This window comes from Myxocyprinus asiaticus, chromosome 1, assembly GCF_019703515.2.
Source record: "Myxocyprinus asiaticus isolate MX2 ecotype Aquarium Trade chromosome 1, UBuf_Myxa_2, whole genome shotgun sequence".
Lineage (NCBI taxonomy): Eukaryota > Metazoa > Chordata > Actinopteri > Cypriniformes > Catostomidae > Myxocyprinus > Myxocyprinus asiaticus.
Genome location: NC_059344.1, coordinates 38,377,159 through 38,397,175, shown reverse-complemented (window position 1 = coordinate 38,397,175; position 20,017 = coordinate 38,377,159). Strand labels below are relative to the sequence as shown.

At 37.5% G+C, this 20,017-nt stretch overlaps 2 protein-coding genes and 1 pseudogene across 6 annotated transcripts; 2 read left to right on the top strand and 1 right to left on the bottom strand.

The window, feature by feature from the left end:
* The first annotated feature begins 4,548 nt into the window (after nucleotides 1-4,548).
* On the top strand, nucleotides 4,549-12,105 carry LOC127444681 (grpE protein homolog 1, mitochondrial-like). Its single transcript, XM_051704207.1, has 4 exons — nucleotides 4,549-4,666; nucleotides 5,559-5,715; nucleotides 6,914-6,995; nucleotides 9,029-12,105. Exons 1-4 carry the CDS (start codon nucleotides 4,599-4,601, stop codon nucleotides 9,373-9,375), a joined length of 654 nt encoding a protein of 217 aa, XP_051560167.1. The 5' UTR covers nucleotides 4,549-4,598; the 3' UTR covers nucleotides 9,376-12,105.
* On the bottom strand, nucleotides 10,355-17,116 carry LOC127444653 (transcriptional adapter 2-beta). Of its 5 annotated transcripts, none has more exons than XM_051704165.1 (3): nucleotides 16,797-16,925; nucleotides 14,234-14,281; nucleotides 10,355-13,938 (listed from the first exon to the last, which is right to left on the bottom strand). In XM_051704165.1, the coding sequence occupies exon 3, from the start codon at nucleotides 13,930-13,932 to the stop codon at nucleotides 12,751-12,753; it is 1,182 nt and encodes a 393-aa protein (XP_051560125.1). In that variant the 5' UTR covers nucleotides 13,933-13,938; nucleotides 14,234-14,281; nucleotides 16,797-16,925; the 3' UTR covers nucleotides 10,355-12,750. The 5 variants fall into 5 exon arrangements, with proteins under 5 accessions (XP_051560125.1, XP_051560139.1, XP_051560155.1 ...); XM_051704179.1 differs by having other exon boundaries at nucleotides 16,744-16,923; XM_051704195.1 differs by lacking the exon at nucleotides 14,234-14,281 and having other exon boundaries at nucleotides 16,797-17,116.
* A 315-nt stretch (nucleotides 17,117-17,431) lies between these two features.
* Nucleotides 17,432-18,765, top strand: LOC127444018 (coiled-coil domain-containing protein 96-like; annotated as a pseudogene).
* The last annotated feature ends 1,252 nt before the right edge of the window (nucleotides 18,766-20,017 follow it).

The window sequence follows — 20,017 nt, the reverse complement described above, 5'->3', positions numbered from 1 at the left end:
CAGAAACTGGCAAAGTTATGTTTCTGAAATATACGGATATAATAACATTTAAATGAATGTATGTTAATGTTGTCACATCTGCAAGCAGGCTCTGGGAAAAGGGAATTTTGCAAAGGTGCACAGTTTTGGTGGATCTGAATAAAGCATGGTGCTCTCAGCCTATGAGATGATATCACAACCTTCCTTAATGTAAATGTTTTGAAACCATATTTAGTATAATTTTGCTATGATAATTATAGACTTTTTCAAACATAGCTGGGTACTACTTTTTACGCAAAGTGTGTGTGTGTGTGTGTGTGTGTGTGTCCAGGTATTCCCTACGTTGTGGGGACCAAATCAGGATTAGAATCAGAATCAGAATCAGAATCAGAATCAGAATGAGCTTTATTGCCAAGTATGCTTACACATACAAGGAATTTGTCTTGGTGACAGGAGCTTCCAGTACACAACAATACAAAAACAATACAAAAACAGCAGCAAGACATAGATAATAATAAATAAAAAAAAATAAAAAATAATTATACACATACATACAGACACACATATACATACATACACACATACATCCCCACAAGGATAGTTAAACCTGAAATTTTTGATGTTGTGGGGACAATCAGTCGGTCCCCATGAGGAAAACAGCTTATAAATCATATTAAATGATGTTTTTTTGAAAATGTAAAAATGCATAAAGTTTTCTGTGAGGGTTAGGTTTAGGGGTAGTGTTAGGGGATAGAATGTAAAGTTTGTAAAGTAAAAAAACAATTATGTCTATAGAGAGTCCTCATAAAACATGAAAACCCAACAAGAGTGTGTGTGTGTGTGTGTGGGCAGGTTTAAGTGGTTTACGAGGACTTATTTTTAGGTTACAAATTGGTAATTACAAGGGTATTATGCTATAAATGTGCTTTATGAGGACATTTCTAGTCTCCCCATAATTCAAATCGCTTATATATCATACTAAATGATGTTTTATTGAAAATGTAAAAATGCAGAAAGTTTTCTGTGAGGGTTAGGTTTAGGGGTAGTGTTAGGGTTAGGGGACAGAATCTATGGTTCGTACAATATAAAAATCACTATTTCTATGGACAGTCCTCATAAGGATAGCTGCACCAACATGTGTGTGTGTGTGTGTGTGTGTGTGTGTGTGTGTGTGTGTGTGTGTGTGTGTGTGTGTGTGTGTGTGTGTGTTCAGTAAAAAAGTCGGGGGAAAAAGTTTAGCAGCAATCTTTTTACAAAAAAATTTTAGTTTGTAACTGGTCTAAGTTGCTCTAATAGCTCTAACCAGCTTGAATCTAGATCAGAAGTGCCTGAATGTTTTCCTACGAAGGGCCAAAAATCTAACTTGATTGAGGGCCATGGGCCGAAAGTAAATGTTGTATTATATCACACTGTATTACATTAAATTAGAAAAGTTCCCCTCGTTTATGATTTCATAATATAAAATACATTCTGCTTAACAAATGCAGTGAAGAGCTGCGTCAAGGTTTTTTTTTTTTTTTTTTTTTTTATGTTTTTATTCTCTCTTATAATATATGGCAAGGCAGGCCAAATCAAAGGTCATCACAGGCCAACTTTGGCCAGTAGACCCTAGTTTGGGCATCTCTGATCTAGATGAAGATCAGCTAATTTGCAGAAATTACATGCATATTCCAACTAGAAACCAGGTAATCCTTGAAAACATAAGCAGATGTTTTTGTTGGATATTCCTGAAGGCATGCAAAAGGATATTCCACACAATATCTTACTAAGGATGAACTCTAAATACATTAAACAAATAATACAAATTTGCAAGCATATGCTTGTTGCTAGACCACACAGCCACAATTAGGCTATACTGTAAGCAAATTTCCAGGCTCTGATGTGTGACATGTTAGCTAATAATATTATGATGGCTAATGAGTTGTGGTGGTGGTGTAGTGGACTAAAGCACTGAACTGGTAAGCAGAAGGTTGTTGGTTCAATCCCTGCAGCCACCACCATTGTGTCCTTGAGCAAGGCACTTAACTCCAAGTTGCTCCAGGGGGATTGTCCCTGTAATCAGGGAACTGTAAGTTGATTTGGATAAAAGCGTCTGCTGAATGCATAAATGTAAATGTAATGATCATAATTGATCAGAACAACTTAAAAAAAATAATTCTCATCTATCTGTTCAATACAATGGCAGTTGACAGTGCCTCACTTTAAATATTAAAAAGTAACCAAAAGTATAGTAAGAGTTTATAAGAAACAATGTGTAAACATTGTGTTCAGTACTTAATAATGCAAGCATAAGAAAGAAAGTCATACAGGTTTAATTCAACGGTGAGTGAATTATGACAGAATTTTCCTTTTTAGGTGAACTATTCCTATAATCAAAGGGAGTTGGCCAACTTTGAAGTCGCAAAGTGCAACCTTTAATAACACTTAGTCGCAATGGCATGGAAAAATGCTGGTGAAATGCAACCAATTAGTCATAGTCTAGAGCACTGTTGTTACATATAACTATTGTATGTAACAAAACAAAAAAAAATGAGGAAAAATAGTAGAAAAATCCAATCTAACTGCTCAGACTGAGGGTGTTCATAAAATTGGTTTGATTGTTTAGTTTGAATCTGGGTGCAGATACTGTACAACTCCACAGGTGTATTAATGGTTGAATATATGACAAGCAAGCTTTTAAATGTTAGAAATATGCAACCAGGAAGTTGAGCCTAAATCAAAATGCTTCAAATTAGGATTTCCTCACATCAAATGTTTTTCTTACTATCCAAGACTAAGTTGAAGGAGAAGAGGAGGATTACTGGCCTAAATTTAAGAAGAGTTAGCATTCTCAGCTGCTTTCTCTCAAAAACTTGAGACAAATCTCTCAAAGACCTTATTCTTTCTTTGATGTTGAATAAAGATAATGTATTTTAATTGTGATAATTAAGAATAGATTAATGATCCAAATAAATGTTTTGCAACTTTCCCTTGATGCTTTGCTTTTTTGAGAATTTCCATCACACACCAGTGAACTCTGGCTACTTCGGGTAAGAATGTTTGTCTGGGCTATCCCAGATGTGTATGACTTTTTTTCTTCTGCTCAGCACAAAGATTTTTAGAAAAATATCCACAAAATGCATGTGAATGGTGGCCAGAACTTTGAAGCTCCAAAAACACATAAAGGCAGCATTACCCACAGTGGTTTAAATCATGTATTCAGAGGCAATATGATAGGTTTGGGTTAAATTAACATTTAAGTATTTTTTACTACAAATCTCCACCTTTGACCAGCCCCGATCAGTTGTTGGAAGTGAAAGTGGATTTATAGTAAAAAAAAAAAAATACTTGAATATTTATCTATATATATAGACCTACAGAGCTGAAATTTTCAGTCTTCAAATCTTCAAATGTGTTCTGCAGAAGAAAGTAAGTCATACACATCTGGGATGGCATGAATGTGAGCAAATGATGAGAGAATTTTCATTTTTGGAGTAAACTATCCCTTTAACCCTCATGCACTGTTCGGTCATTTTTGACCGAAATCAATTTTGTTTCTTCAATAAAACTGGTTTATTTTATCTGACGGGTGCAAGACTTGGTGACTTTTCATCCATTTGATATCTGAACACACACAAAGAAATTGGAGTTGATTCAATCAGTCTAAAAAAATAAAATAAAAAATAAATCAGCCACAATGCAGAACACACCAAAATGAATCGGTGAGACCATAACACATCAACAATGCTGAACACACACACACACACACACACACACACACATGTTGGTGCAGCAATCATTATGAGGACTCTCCATAGACATAATGATTTTTATACTGTACGAACTATAGATTCTATCCCCTAATCCTAACCTTAACCCTACCCCTAAACCTAACCCTCACAAAAAACTTTCTGCATTTTTACATTTTCAATAAAACATCGTTTAGTATGTTTTTTAAGTGATTTGAATTATGGGGACACTAGAAATGTCCTCATAACCCACATTTATAGCATAATACCCTTGTAATTACCAGTTTGTAACCTAAAAAAAAAGTCCTGGTAAATCACTTAAACCTGCCCACACACACACACACACACACACACACACACACACACACACACACACACACCACACATTCATTGTGTTACAACCAGGGATAAATTAGGTTATTACTTGTTATTCTACTAATTTCAGGTATGCAAAAACTGACAAAAATAACCTCAAAAAATCAAACAAAATGCTAAACTTTACAGTGCGTAAGGGTTAAGGGCCACTGTTTACTTGTCTACATGTTTACATGCATAGCTTTTCCTTGTTCTTATCCAGATCGATTACTTTAAATCTGCTAGTATTGATTAAAATGCTATTTCATACGAAGTAGTTAATTCTAGCTGATATGTGTGTAACTGATGTAAGGGGTCGGTGTCGTTGAGTAGTAAAATGAGATAACCTTCACTTGGCCACGGTCACGTGTCCGGTGTTTCGACCTTCCTCTCAACCGAACTACAGATTGACGTCAGTGAAAACTACAACGAGGATTGGTGGTTTGAGACGCTAGTGAAAGAACAGCAGCTGCCATTGGTTGAATGAGTCTCGTCCTCACTTGTGTTTTCTTTCAGCGTGGACAATTCGCAGTGAAGATGGCGAACTGGTGTGTACGTGCGGTCAGACAGAGCTATACTGTTATATCATCCCCTACACTTTTAAGGTAGGTTTTCAGAAAAGTGTAAATACATGTAGTTGATGTCCATGAATGGGTAAATAGTTTTCTTTCATGTGAAGCAGTAATATTTCTGTTGAGTGAGCTGTTAGCGATCAAATGAATGGTTCACGCTGATTTCGTAAGGACGCCAAATTATACATGTTTGTTTGGATTTATGACCGTATTGTTAGACAGCCTTCCTTATTAGGTTGTCCTTTCGGAAACATCATGACTTTACGGGTTTATTACATATAACCATTTAAGCTCTCAGTTATCCTGTCAAATTTGCCTACAGATCCTTCAGATTTTTACCATATCCATTTTTATAGTTCCGCCATACAATAACTGTTTTTCATTGTGTTCTCAGGATGCTGGGTGCCAATGTTAATCCTGAAATATTTGTAAAATACTTTGCCCATATTGGCATGCCATTTCAGAGTTCTCTCTACATGTGGAAAAGTTTGAAGAGACTCATTTTGACAGTCACGTGCTGCTGTCAAAGATGCATCTAAAGACCTGATGAGAGAAAGATCGTTTTAATACTGTTGCTGTGAAAACCTAATGATTTATTCATCTATTTCTTAATTTTTTCTTAATGTTGACTTAACGTCTAGAAACCCATGCTGTTGAAAAAAATGCGTCCTGAAAAACCAATGACGCTACCAGATTAACCAGATTAAGTCTACTTTTATGATTTACATGATCATATGCTAAATGTTGACATAAAGATGCAGTCATACAAAACCAACCAGTTGGACCATTGTGATCGTTTGCAAGTCCAAAAGTTTTCAGAATTTTGTTGGTGACAAGAGGTATTTGAATGGTCATGTAACTTGAGAAGCAAGGTCAGAGAACTGAGCTTCAAGAATATTAAAATCCTCATCTTTTCACTCTTCAGGGCAACCCCACGTCTCCTTTGCACAGCAGCGCAGCAGAAAAGTGCAGGGTCTGGAACTGAAGAGCAGAATGTGGCTCAGAAACCAGAGCCCAGTGCGGCAGAGAAAGCCTTGACAGAAGAAAAGATGCAACTGGAAGAACAGCTTAAAGATGTTACGGTAATACAGTATTTTCAGTCTAAAAATGAATTGAAATGAAGTGCCAGTTGTAATGCCAGTTGTTCCAAATAAAAGCTTCCATATAGTTCAGAACACCAGTTTTTAACTAGAATGTTCAGTGACCCCCCACCCAGACCTCTTCCCATGCATTAAAAAAGTCCTTCTTCCACTGAAAACTACCTGTGTCCAGCAAACTGTTGACCCTAATAACATTTATCTGCAAACATTTAGTTTTCCCAGACACCCTATTGACACTTTAATCCATTTTTAAATGAACAAAAGCCTCTCCATTATAGTTAGCCTGTAACTCAGAGGTAAAGTGTCCCAGACTTACTAAAGCCCTTTTCGGATGGGATTAGTATCCTAAACAACATTTGAGTTACAATTATTTTCACCCGACGTCTGTGATTTCATGTACTGATTCGGACTAAAGATGTCCATGTTTATTAAAGAGGTGGGAGTGTCTGTTGAACACATTGAATTAATTTAGGTGATAAAATTAATTCTGTTTGTTTAAATTTAAAATTCTCATTTTTTTTAAAAATGCATATAATTATTAAACATTGATTTAAATTTAATTTATTAATTATACATTATAAATGACTTATTATAACAACCCTAATAAAATAAACTCCACATGAGGAAAAATACATGAGAAGCGTTGTGAAAATTCAGTGTCAGCAATCACAGACATTCACATTCAGACATGATAAGATTTCTCAGAGGACCATTGAGTTAGCCGAAAACAGTAGGTAATTTGCTCTGAAATATTTACAGAGGCTGTGAGAGGAAAAACACAGACTTGTCAGATTCGGACGGAATTAAAATCACAAAGTACGTCTGTGAAACACAAATTTCCCTAAACTACTCCTCGGGGAAGACTAGTCACATCCGAATAGGGCTATTGGATAATATTTTAAAGGTTTATTTTTAGTGTCTACACCTAGTCCTTTCTGGGGGGGGTTTCTTTCTTTTTTCCGCAAACTCTAATTGCACTAGACGTTGTTTGTTTGTTTTTAAATGAAGAAATCCCAATTGCAGACAATGCTAAAAAATTCATTGCAAATAATTAAGGTTCTGTCCATTATTAAAACTTCAGTGTTTTAATTTTGCCAAATCAAATAAAATGTAAGTGTATTTAATAACCTGACAAGGTGTTTTAGTTTGTGTGATCAGATGGACTTATCTCTTTGTGCAGGATAGATACAAGCGGGCGCTGGCAGACACAGAGAACCTTCGGCAACGGAGTCAAAAGATGATTGATGATGCTAAACTCTATGGTAAGCTCTTAAACTTATTTTATAAGCCATTTTATTAAAAGGGATAATTCCACTCTGTGATGCTGACTTTTCAATTCAGAGTTCCAGCTGTACTAAAACACACAATATAGTAAGAGCTATGATGCGAAACACCTGTTCTTGTAGTTACTGTACTTTGTATATCACTACACAGCACCTATAGAGGCCAACTAGTTTACATATCAGTGACATCTGACTCTTGGCTTAAAGTAAAATTTGAATGGAAATGTGTGTCCTTAATATTTTTATTTCATAGTAACTGTTTTAAAAAAATCAATAAGGCACTACAGGCTGTGGAAAAGTATGTGCCCCCATCCTGATTTCTTCTGTTTTTGTGTATATCTCATACTAAATTGTTTCAGATATTCAAACAAAATCTAACATAAAACAAAGGCAATCTGATTAAAAATTACAGTTTTTAAATGATAATGTTATTTATTGAGCAAGAAAGTTATCCAATACCAACTGGGCTTTTGGGTGAAAAAGTATTTGCCCCTTAGTTACTAAATCTCCAAATCCATTCATAATGGAGTTCAGCTGGACTAGACTTACTCAGGCCTGATTACTGCCAGCTCTGTTCAATCAAATCAACACTTTAATAGAACTTTTTCAGCAGCATGGAGTTGGCTAAAAGGTCTCACCCAGTAGCACACTATGCCAAGGTAGATAGAAATAGATCAGTCTGGGAAGGGTTACAAAGCTATTTCAAAGGCTCTGAGTGAGAGCCATTATCTACAAATGGAGAAAACTTGGCACAATAATGAACCTTCCCAGAAGTGGCCGACCATCCAAAATTCCTCCAAGAGCACAGCGACAACTCATCCAGGAAGTCACAAAAAAGCCAAGGAGGTCACTGTTCATGATTCCACTCTCAGAAAGACACTGTCCAAAAATGCCATCCATGGAAGAGTGGCGAGGCAAAAACCACTGCTAACCCAGAAGAACATTAAGGCTCGTCTGAATTTTGCCAAAACACACATTGATGATCCTCAAAACTTTTGGGAGACTGTTCTGTGGACTGATGAGTCGAAAGTGGAACTGTTTGGAAGACAGGGGTCCTGTTACATCTGGTGTAAATCAAACACAGAATTCCACAACAAGAACATCATACCTAAGGCCAAGCATGGTGGTGTTAGTATGATGGTGTGGGGATGCTTTGCTGCTTCAGGGCCAGGACAACTTGCAATAATTGAGGGAAACTTGAATTCTGCTCTCTATCAGAAAATCCTAAAGGAGAACATCCAGTCATCAGTCCGTTAGTTGAAGAACAAGCACAACTGGATTATGCAGCAAAACAATTATCCAAAGCATAGGAGTAAGTCCACTTCTGAATGGCTCAGAAGAAGCAAAATTAAAGTTTTGGAGTGGCTTAGTCAAAGTCCCGACTTGAACCCGATTGAGAAGCTGTGGCAGGACCTTAAACGGGCATTTCATGCTCGAAAACCCTCCAATGTGGCTGAACTAAAGCAGTTCTGCAAAAAAGAGTGAGCCAGAATTCCACCACAGCATTGTGAAAGACTGAACTCCAGTAATCGGAAGCATTTGGTTGCCGTTTTTGCTGCTAAAGGTGGCACAACCAGCTATTAAGTTTAAGGGGGCAGTTAGTTTTTCACATGGGTGATTTAGGTGTTGGATAACTTTTTTTGCTTCAATAAAAACATATATATTTGAAAACTGTATTTTGTTTTTACTCAGGTTGCCTTTATTTTATGTTATCTCATTTGAAGATCTAAAACAATTTAGTCTGAAAAATACACAAAAATAGAAGAAATCAGGAAGTGGGCAAATACTTCAACACAGTAGTGTATATTATGAATATAGTCACTATTGTAACAGAAGCAGGCACTCCATTGTGCATCATGCCTAACGACACCCTATAGCTGTGAATAAATTGACAATGTAGCATAGCTTTGTGTGCCTTGTTTCTTAAATATGAACAGAGAAATGGAAGACAATTTGAAACCATAAGTATGTTTCAGTTCTCAAAATGTATTCACTCCTTTATCTTTTCTCAGGAATCCAGGGCTTTTGCAAAGATCTGTTAGAAGTAGCCGACATCTTGGAGAAGGCGACAGAAAGTGTACCCCAATCAGAAGTAACAGCTGCAAATCCTCACCTGAAAAATCTTTACGATGGTCTTGTAATGACTGAGGTACAGATCCAAAAGGTTTTCAGCAAACATGGCCTTGTTAAGCTTAACCCTGATGGTCAGAAATTTGATCCTTATGAGCATGAGGCAGTCTTTCATGCACCTGTGGAGGGCAAGGAGCCAGGCACCATAGCCCTAGTCACCAAAGTGGGCTACAAGCTGCATGGGCGCACCCTACGGCCAGCTCTGGTGGGTGTGGTCAAAGCCCCCTAACTGGTTGTGATGGGTTATTGCCTGAAAAACAGATGAGCTCTTGCTAGTTAGCTGGTCACCAAGTTCCATCTCTTTTGCTAAAGGTGCCTCTGAGAGGCAAAATCTTTAGTTGTCAATCCTTCAGGACAATGCCAGACTAATCAAGCTGAAGTTATGTAATTAGAATTATAAATAAAAAACAACAGTTCTTGTGAATATTTTAAGAGCTTAGTAAGTGTGTGTGTGTGAGTGGTAGAAGATACAATGAATCTTTGATTAGCTGCAGCAATTTTCTTTGGTGGATCAGCATCATTCCAGGGGCTCTTGTGATTTAAATTCTATACACTTGCCCAGAACAAACGCTGCTGCTTATTACACAGTGTATTGAACGCTGTTACCCATTATACTTACTTGCTCTTAAAAATAAATACTAAAAACAAACAGTTCATCATGTACTGTAATCTATGGATTCAGTCAACAGATTCCAGATGTTTAATTTTGTTTTGTTTTTTTGTTATGTTCAGACTTACTGCAACATTTTATCCAAATATGTGTATAATTTTGTCATTTGTGAACCAGCAGCCGGACTTGCGCCCAAAATTTTATTCTGCTCAGACCTGATAAAATATTTGATGTTGTAGAGTTCACGTAAGCACACCCTAATCATCAAAAATTCTGAATATCTTCTGACAGCCCTAAAGTAAAAATAAATTCAGTGAAGAGTTGGAGAGAGGTAGGGTGGCCTTGTGCTGTATGAAGTTATGTGAAAAGGTGTTTGTTATATGAATGCACTGATTGTGATCTAACAAAAATATGAACATTACATTTTGAGGTGAAGTATTATTTTACACCCGGATTCAGTTTGTCTGTCTGCATAAGCAAGCAGACTCTTTCCAATAAAGCTGTATCTCTTTTCAAATATAGTGCTGTCATTATTAGACCTTCCATATGTCTCTTCATATTTTCATAAAACCATGTACAAACAAATGGACAAGAAAAATTATATTTCAACACTTTAATACAAAGTAAGAAAGAACATGACATATTCAATAAAATACATCTTTCCACATATGCAAGTTCAACATTTTGACAAATATGAGCCTTTCAGAATGGACTGTTTTACCAAAGAACATCCATGCCACAACCAAGCAGAAAAAAGCCTCGTCATTTTGTAAATGTCACATTGTCATTAAAAAATGATAAAAATGTTCTTGAGATAGTGTCTTATTGTTGTCATTTTCAATTACTTTAGAAAATAATAACACTCTCTGAAATAGCACAATACTTTGCATGAATATTAAAGTGAAAAAATTTTAACCTTTAAATTAACATCTGTAACTTATTTTCTCAAAAACAGCAAGTGTGCAGTGAGCTTGACAAAACTCTTAATCTTTAAGAATGCCATGGGAATGGTTTGACCTGTGATCCTATTTCTTATCCATGAAGCACAAGGAAAGTATTTGCACCTAGCCTAAGCCTTTCTAAAAATGTAACACCTCAATAATAATAAAAAATAAAAAAGGCAATGACACACAATACCACAAAAGAGATGGAGGTACCTCCACATTTGCACCTTAATTTCCTTATTAGCATAGCATCCACATACCTTCGTTCATCATTTATATTTCCGGAATAGTTTTAAAGCCAGTCTATATACTTTGCACACATCTTTGATGATTGATGAGTTTCTTTCTCAACACAATACGATTTTTATGGCTTTCTCATGGTCATAAAAATTACATTACAACCTTTTTGTATTGTGTAGATTAGCTGTTTCTAGAATAGAAATGTGGAGAAAGTCCCAGAATCAAACATACAATTGCAAATCAACACTTCTTTTTTTTCAAGGGGAATATATAATACGAAACAAATACAATTCAAAGTTAAGGAATGAAAACATCAACCAGGGCAAAATATGCTTCAAGGCACAAAACATGATTAACCCACTCAAAATTGTATGACTTTATGTACTAATGTCTGAGGCAAAAAACAAAAAACAAAAAAAAAAGTACAAAAACAGAAGTGGACAACCGCCTTGGCTTTCCACCGGTTTTTACACTAAATACAGTTATTTCCAATATGGTATACACAATAAAGAGATGTCATATGGAAACAGAAAAAAACAATGGCTAGAAGTTAAACTGTGCCTATTAACTCTATTTGACTCAATATATTAGACATTTTAAAACTATGTAAAACTTTAAAACCTTTATATTGGCCTATGAGAACAGTGCTTTTCTTAAGTTTTCTACAGCTTTGGGGTAAACATAAGCAGTCAGTAATAACATATTACAAATCATGGAAAAATAGGTTTGTCTCAGTTTTAAGCTAAGATTTGGTATTGTATGATCATCTTGTCAAGGCATTTGAAAAACAAACCTTTAGTATGTAGTTTTAACATAGTCTAGAAATCAAACAATTTTGTTTCTCCATCTGCACTTTTGAGATGACAAACACTGATGCTGTATTTAGCCCAGCTTTATCCATCATAACTTCCTAACAAACATGCAATAATACCTTCTTGAAATGGGGACATTGTGGTAAATGTTCTCCCTTGGTGATCTATGTAAGCATCATGTAAGCATGGGTTTGTGGCATTTAACTTGAGCTTTTGAAACATGCTTGATAAAAAAAAGTTATAGTAATATAACCTCACAAAGGTCAACTCCAAAAAAGGAAGCAAATAAAATAATCTCTAGCAAACATGAACATTAGACATTTACATAGAATCAAGCATGCCTTATGTTTCACACATTCCAAAAAAAATAAAATAAAAGGTTTATCTAATTAACAGGCAAATGCAGACTGGAACACTGGAACAAAAGACTTACGGCCAGCAGATCACTTGTTTGCCACTCTTGTTACTCTCAATGTTTGGTTCAATCCTTACTCTAATTGGAATTCTTCCAAGTGGATTGTTTTTTTGTTTTTTTTACTGTAATGTGTAAACACCAGCTTAGTCAGCAGTGTCCAGGGCTTTTTCACAAATATCCCAAATCACATTTCAAATGAAGACATTTTAACATGGGGTAATACGTTTATATATATATATATATATATATATATATATATATATATATATATATATATATATATATATATATATATATATTATGATGATCTATTACGCAGGACACCATACTCAAAAGTCCCTTTCCTATACTGTACATACTGGTGTACCTTCTATAATTAGAATTCAACTGAAACCTGTAAGACTCTCACCATGGTTATGTTCCTATGAGGAGATGTGAGATCAAAAAAAGACAAGACGGATTGAAGGCCCACCTCCAGTAGTGGGGCACCTTTTTTGTTCTCACAGGGTTTTATGAGATGTAATATAAAACAGTAGAAAAATATATACAGTCATTATTCTTAAAGCCAAATCTTTGGCCAACATTAGGAGGCTTCTCTGGATATCCAGCCGCTCTCTGACAGGAAATTCAGAATACGTTTTTTCAGCACCTTGTCCAAATAGCTGGGTAGGCGGCTTTTGGAGGGAATACCCTGCCTTTTCTGAAGGTGATCCTTGATGATGATAGTCTTGACAGTCAGATAACGTGTGGGACACAGGTTCATCGAATTGCACAGTACCTTCTCCCGATCTGAAAGCAGCTCGAAGCCAGGCAGGTTCTCAATGGCAGAAAACTCACTGTCCTTCCCCTCCTCTTTAATGGCACTGACTCCTCCACCTCCGCCAACCCCACCCCCTGCTCCAACCCCTCCTCCAAGCCCGGCTACTCCTCCTCCACCGCTACTCCCTCTCTTTGAGCCAGTTACACTTTTGTTCTCTTTCCGTTTTTCCCGTTTGTGGCGTGCCGCCTCATACTCGGCTGACTCATCAAGTCTTGTGATGCCGTTCCGGCGATATCGCTGAAGCTCCCGAACCTTTGCCCGCAGCATGCGCTCCTTGTGCATGTTATCAAAGAATTCTTCAAACTCACGATGTGGCATAAACTGGCAGAGGGAACGCAGTTTAATCCGCTGCTCCTTTTCTTCCTTGGTGATTTTGCGTTTTGGGGTTGCTGTTGCAGAGGAGCCCAGTGACCCTGTCGGAATAATTGTCGCACCCCCTCCCAATCCAACAACTCCACCCACCCCTCCAACTGCTCCTGTCCCACCAGGCCGCTCTCGCTCTTTATCTTTTTTGTCCCGGCCCAGAAAGGCTGGCACTAGATTGTAGTCACGAGCAATGTTTTTGCGTCGCTGACGCTCACGTAGCTTACGCACATACATGTCCACATGGGCTCGCTTCATCTCGATCTCTATATCTTCATCATCATAGTTCACAGACAGGCCACTGATGAGCTTCTCTGCCTCCTGGTCATATTCAATCTCGTAGTCATCACGGAGCGGCATGTATCCAAGCTGCTGCTGCTCGGCCAAAGATATATCAAGTGGGGGCAATGGAGTGGTCAAACTAGGGGACAAGGGACCTCCACTAAGACAAGTATGGTCTGTCACACGTTTAGGGATGCTGTCAGGAATGCAGGCTTTGCCCAGATTCCCATGGATATACATGCAAACATAATGGTCCATGACCTCCTGAGGGGTGCGTGACGCACCAACATGGGCAGCCATGTCCTCCTAATACACAGAAATAGTGTGTAAATAATCACTGTAAATGTACAGGCCATAAAAACATTAATAAGTTGCTAAATAAATAGTATTATTATTAAAGCATACAAAAATTGCGTATATTACTGAATAAACAAAAGCACCCTCTTAGAGTGCAGCTAGTGATTTCAACTTGGTTCTCTCAATGGTTAAAGGAACAGTTCATCAAAAAAATGACAATTCTCTCATCATAGACCTTATTCACTCTATCGCCATCTTTGATTTTTAATAGAAATGACAACGAGGCTGTAAGGGATAGACTTACCGTCTCTTCAATGGGCTGTACTGCAGTTTAAAGTGTTTTTGAATCGTTCTGCAGAAAAAAAACATTGATAAAATATCTGTCCAAGAACATTCAGTATACGAAGAACTCCAGGCAACATGAGTTGTGGAAAATCAGATGTGATCTAGGAGCTTTATGCAGCTTTATACCGTTTGTTCCATTGAAAATATGGTAAGTCTATCCCTCACAGCCTCGTTGTCATTCCCATTAAAAGATGGTGCTAGCGTGAATGAGGTCTATTAACTCACCTACATGCCATCCCAGGTGTGTATGACTTTTATTCTTTAGCAGAACACAAATGAAGATTTTTTGAAGAATATCTCAGCTCTGTAGGTCATTTCAATGCAAGTGAATGGCGGCCAGACCTCTGAAGCACCAAAAAGCACAAAGGCATCATAACAGTAATCCATAAGACTCCAGTGTTTAAGTCCATGTCTTCAGAAGCGAGATGATAGGTGTGGGTGAGAAACAAAGAAAGTGAAAGTGGAGATTCATGGTAAAAAAAAAATTACCTGCCTCCCAATGTGTTTCACTCCTCTTGCGCACATTGCCAGTCTTGCTCGTCGGGAAGTGCGCGCACACCTGACGGCTCGTCAGATACATGTTAAGCAGGTGAGACTTCAACTCGCATAGCAAACAGATGGAACAGCGCATACGAGATTGTTGATAGACTTTTTAAATAATAATCCCGCTATTTGTGCCGCTTTATCACCTGTGGTGAGGAAAGAAGAAGCTGACATCTGCACTCTCACAGAAGCAGATATCTCATGTAATCAACCTGGAGCACCAACCTGTAGTTATAGTTAAAATAAATCAAAAGGCCTCAGACTGATTTATTCTAATTAAAAATATAATACTATTAAATAAAAATGAATAACAATGCTTTAAACATATAAATGTTATTCAACAATCAGTTGAATTATTTAATTTAATAGTACTGTGTTTTGAAAACCAATATTTATTTTCTTGTGAAGAGGCTTTTTATGATGACAATACTGCCATTCAAAGGCTGTAAATACACTGAACACCAACAAAACAGTTACTTGATTTGAGTGTGGATTTTGTTGTTACTGCAATTTTTTCAAAACCTGGTTATAGTTTAGTGAGACCTGTCTGTCACGGGGCAACTTACAGTCTAAGAACCCCAATTCTGGTCAAAATGTGAGGTTACTGTGTTTTGCCTTTGCATAACAGAATAATCAATAAGAAAAAAATGTAACTGTATCAGGAATCGTTTTGAAATCGGATTGTGACTCCCAGAATCGGATTGTGAGGTGCCTAAAGATCCCTGACCCTAGATTGAAGCACATGAAGTGTTGGATAGTAAAGTCGGAATAAAAATTAAAACTCCCAAATGCATCTAACTACAATAGTTTCGTTTCACACTGCAATTGGCTGCTTTTCATCCCTTCAGTCAACCGAGCAAGCACGAAAAAGTTGTGTGAGCCATTTTAGTCAGCTTGAATGAAATGAAAAGCATCATGTTTTACTTAAAAATTAAAAGTTTGCAAAGCCTGGCCAACTGAAATATGCAGCATCTATTTGTTGTACACTGTGTGACGGGAACATTAATTGTGTTCAGCAGTGCAGATGTCAATTTAGAGTTCTTAAATACATTTAAGAGGACCACACTTCAAACATTGTGTTTTTTTATATTTATGTTCACAAGGTGAAACAAATTAACATGAGCTGCTGTTTTTTTTTTTTTTTTTTTTAAACATCCTATCAAATTAACTGAAAATAATACATTTGGTTTAAAAGAATTTAAACTCCTTTGTCATGACTCACACTATGTTCCTGATTTTGTCATAATTGATGAGCTCAGTTTTCTCATGAATATCATATTGTGGCACATTAACGTTACATCTCTAAAAAAAAAAAAAAAAAAAAAAAAAAAAACTGGACTTCAACTGTGCTCCTAAAAAAAAAAAATTAAGTGTAGAGCCCTGCCCACACCTATCACATCGCTTCTGAAGATATGGATTTAACAACATGAGTCATATATATGACTGTTATGCTACATTTATGTGCTTTTTGAGCTTCAAAGTTCTGGCCACCATTCACTTGCATTGTGCTGTCCAACAGAAGAGAAATATTCTTCTAAAACTCTTTGTTTGTGTTCAGCAGAAGAAAGACAGTCATACACATCTGGGATAGCACGAGGGTGAGTAAATGATGAGAGAATTTTAATTTTGGGGGGTGAACTATCACTTTAAGTATCCTGAAAATAAAGATTCTCCTTTCTTTCTTTAAGCAAAACAAAATATTTATATTCTTTTGTATTGATTAAGTTTCGTGAGAATCACCCTTTATTACATTCTGTAGTACAGAGCTGGGGCATTCAGCTATACAGAAAATATCCAGATTTTCACTATTTTCAGTAAACAGAAAGTTTCTTCAGCAAGCGATGCATCCTTACTTGCAGGCTTTAAAAATGTTAAATTAGGTTATTAGACATGACTAGTTAGTGTTGTGGTGTACATTTCACAAACCTGATTAAATTTAAATACACTAGCATCAATAAGGACTTATTTCAGAATCGTACCCAGTTACCAAATCCATATTGCTCGATGGCATCGAGCAGCGACTGCTCTTCCCTACTAGTCCATCCTCCCTCTGCCTCGGGACCCCAGAGCGGGAAGCGCCCGCCGTCAACTTGCTGATAGCCGTGCCATCGCCTATGGTTGCCGATTTCGGCGCCCGCGGAGAAGCACTCCGGGCAAAGTTCAATATCTTGGCATTCGGCACAGCGAATCCGCAAATTCGTAACATCAGCCAGGCAGTTCACGCAGTACTTCTTCCCTAGGTCGGCCATATTGCTAACTAGCGCTTGTTGTTGGAAGCGGCAGTGGCGCGGTGCAGCGCATGCGCACTAGAGTATCTCCTCTTAGACCCCTGCGTCTCATTAATATTAATAAGGACACAGCGAGCGCCTCTGATTGGCTCTTGCTGTGGGTTTCCAGGACAACACGCACACACTCCCTCAAACGCCCTAGTTAAGACAAACGCTTTTTCACAACAGCTGCATGTACATTATTATTTGAATCTTTGAATTAGATCCAGTTGATTAGATTAAATTATATTTTCTTCTGCTATTACAAACATATTTTGAACCTTGTGCAAAATTACTGCTCAGTCAGTCAAAATGGAAGATGGCTCAGAAGAAACAGAAAATAGCCTAACACGCTGGTGGAAAACACTGAAACGTTTGAGGATCCAACTCAAGTTGGAAATGAGGAAACGGAAACTGCACCTCATAATATCTCAGAAGCTGTTGAGAATTATGCTGAAGAGCAGAGTTCTCAGGTCTCAGTGGGGCCACAAGAGGGCGTGCTGACAGAAGACATGTCCATAACACACATCGCTGAGTCAAGTGGACCTCAGACAGCTTAAGTAGAGTCTGGCCAATCGATGGTATCAGAAGACGATGTTGGGACAGAACCCTTCATAACTGAGACCATGGAGGACACTGAGGGTCCTGAAATAGCACTGAAGAACTTGAGTCAGTTGAGGGCATCCTCACAACTGAGGAGGAGGAGGAGGAAAACAGATCTCCAGCTGCTGACCCATGCATGCCAGAGAAAGCGAGGTCCAGCCCTCCTGGTGGATCATTGGCGTCTTCAGAAAAGGAGGAGGTTGACTTCAATATTAACTATAAGGAACATATGGACCTGCTACATGAACTACAGGCAGAAAGTGATAATCTCATCAAGCTGAATAGTCAGCTGCAGAACAAAATAGCAGAAAACCTGAGTAAGAAGACAGGTGATGGTGAACATCCAAAAATGGCAAAAGATATCTCAGACCAGGAGCAGTACCAAAAGTGCACGGATCTAACGGAGGACCTGAAATTGCAGCATCACCGTGGGTCAGAACATTGCCAACATTAGACTGAGGAGCTGCACCAGCAAAGCCAAGAGAAACTGAACCAGGTGAAACAAGAGTTGCAATCATTTGCAGCACTGAAACATGAGGCTGCCTTGACAGCACTGACTGGTAAAGTTGGCAAGCAGGCAGCACTAGCCAAGTTGGAGCAGCTACAGGCAGAGGAACAGAAGCAGAAGTACGAGCTGGCATGTGTGTGTCTGAACAACATCAAGCTGAAGAACAAAATATGCAAGTATGAGGCTGTGCTTCATTCCAAACAGGAGTTAGTTGATGGCTTGCTCCTGGTGGACTTTGAGCAGCTCAAGACAGAGAACCAGACATTTAAAGCAAAATATAAGGAGTGCAGGGAGGAGCTTCTTAGGTTAAAATAGAAGGTCACCTGCTCAGTGCAGGTAAACCACTTTTTTTATTTTCACTTGGTTTGACTTGGAAAGTTTTCAGTTGACTGAAAACATCTCCAAAAATAAAGCTGTTGTTTTTTATTAGGGATGCACAGATACAAAATATGTGTGCCATTATCAATATGTGATTATTTAAACTGTTGAAACCAGTAGTTTACTGGCTCTGTTTTTTTATGCCACCTTGTTTCAAATCACTTTTAATTTCTTTCACAATTTTAAAATAAATTTAAAGGTGCACTCAATAGTTTTTGCCTCATTAAAAAAGTCTTACTTCTAAAGAAATGAATAGTAATTTTAAAACATGTTTGAAATCATGAGCACTCACATGAGATGAAGACTCCAGTCATATCAGTAACATTATATAAGCTGTTTTATTCCACATGGAGAGGGTCCCCTCATGGGGGCTGCCATTTTAGAATCACACAACCAGCTGAATACTACTTGCTTAATCTCAGTAACCACCCTGTTATTGGCCACTTCATTATTAATTAAATTAATCATGACTGAAAACTATTGCATTTGATTGATGCCACAAACATGCCCCTAGGTGTCAGTGTAAGTCCAAGATAACATGTACAAAAGATTACTGACTTTATTCTCTATCTCTACATATCTAACTGGTCTCAGTTATAAACCAAACACTGAAACAAAAAGCACATGATTAACGTTAACTGGATTCTGAATAGCCTCTTGCTTTGGGCACAATTAGTAAGATTTCATGATTTCTTTTATGTTATATTAACTCGCATGAACTGAATTCTGAATGAAGAAGCTTGTCCCGTTTTAGCTGACTCAGTCTCCGCTTTAGCTTTATCAAATTCATATTTCTTGCTGTGTCTAGCTTTAAAGTGATAGTTCACCCAAAAATGAAAAAATCTCTCATTATTTACTCACCCTCATGCCATCCCAGATGTGCATGACTTTCTTTCTTCTGCAGAACACAAATGAAGATTTAAAAAAGAATATTTCAGCTTTGTAGGTCAGTGCAAGTGAATGGTGACCAGACATTTGAAGCTCCAAAAATCACATACAGGCAGCATAAAAGTAATCCATATGACTCCAGTGGTTAAATCCACATCTTCAGAAGCGATATAATAGGTGTGGGTGTGAAGCAGATCAATTTTAAGTCATTTTTTTACTCTATATCTCCACTTTCATTTTCAGATGTGAAAGTGAATCTAAACGGGCACCACATGTGACTTTCAGATGTAAAAGTGAAAGTGGAGATATAGAGGAGAAAAAAGACTTACATTTTGATCTGTTTCTCACCAACACCTATTATATAGCTTCTGAAGATGTGGATTTAAACACCAGAGTCTTTTGGATTACTTCTATGTTTCCTTTATGTGATTTGTGGAGCTACAAACACATGAGGCCAAACACACTCAACTGGCGGAAGCATTAGTGGCTCATAAACATGACATGCTGACACGCACCCGTCAGGCTCGTGACTGTTTGCGTACAGATAATCTTAAGC

Bases quoted from the DNA above. Each gene is read 5' to 3' on its own strand.
- LOC127444681 (XM_051704207.1), top strand. From the start codon at position 4,599: ATGGCGAACTGGTGTGTACGTGCGGTCAGACAGAGCTATACTGTTATA. The intron at 5,716-6,913 runs GTAATACAGTAT...CTCTTTGTGCAG, and splicing joins AACAGCTTAAAGATGTTACG to GATAGATACAAGCGGGCGCT. The intron at 6,996-9,028 runs GTAAGCTCTTAA...ATCTTTTCTCAG, and splicing joins TGATGATGCTAAACTCTATG to GAATCCAGGGCTTTTGCAAA.
- LOC127444653 (XM_051704195.1), bottom strand. From the start codon at position 17,066: ATGGCCGACCTAGGGAAGAAGTACTGCGTGAACTGCCTGGCTGATGTT. The intron at 13,939-16,796 runs GTACGATTCTGA...TCTGTGTATTAG, and splicing joins AATATGGATTTGGTAACTGG to GAGGACATGGCTGCCCATGT.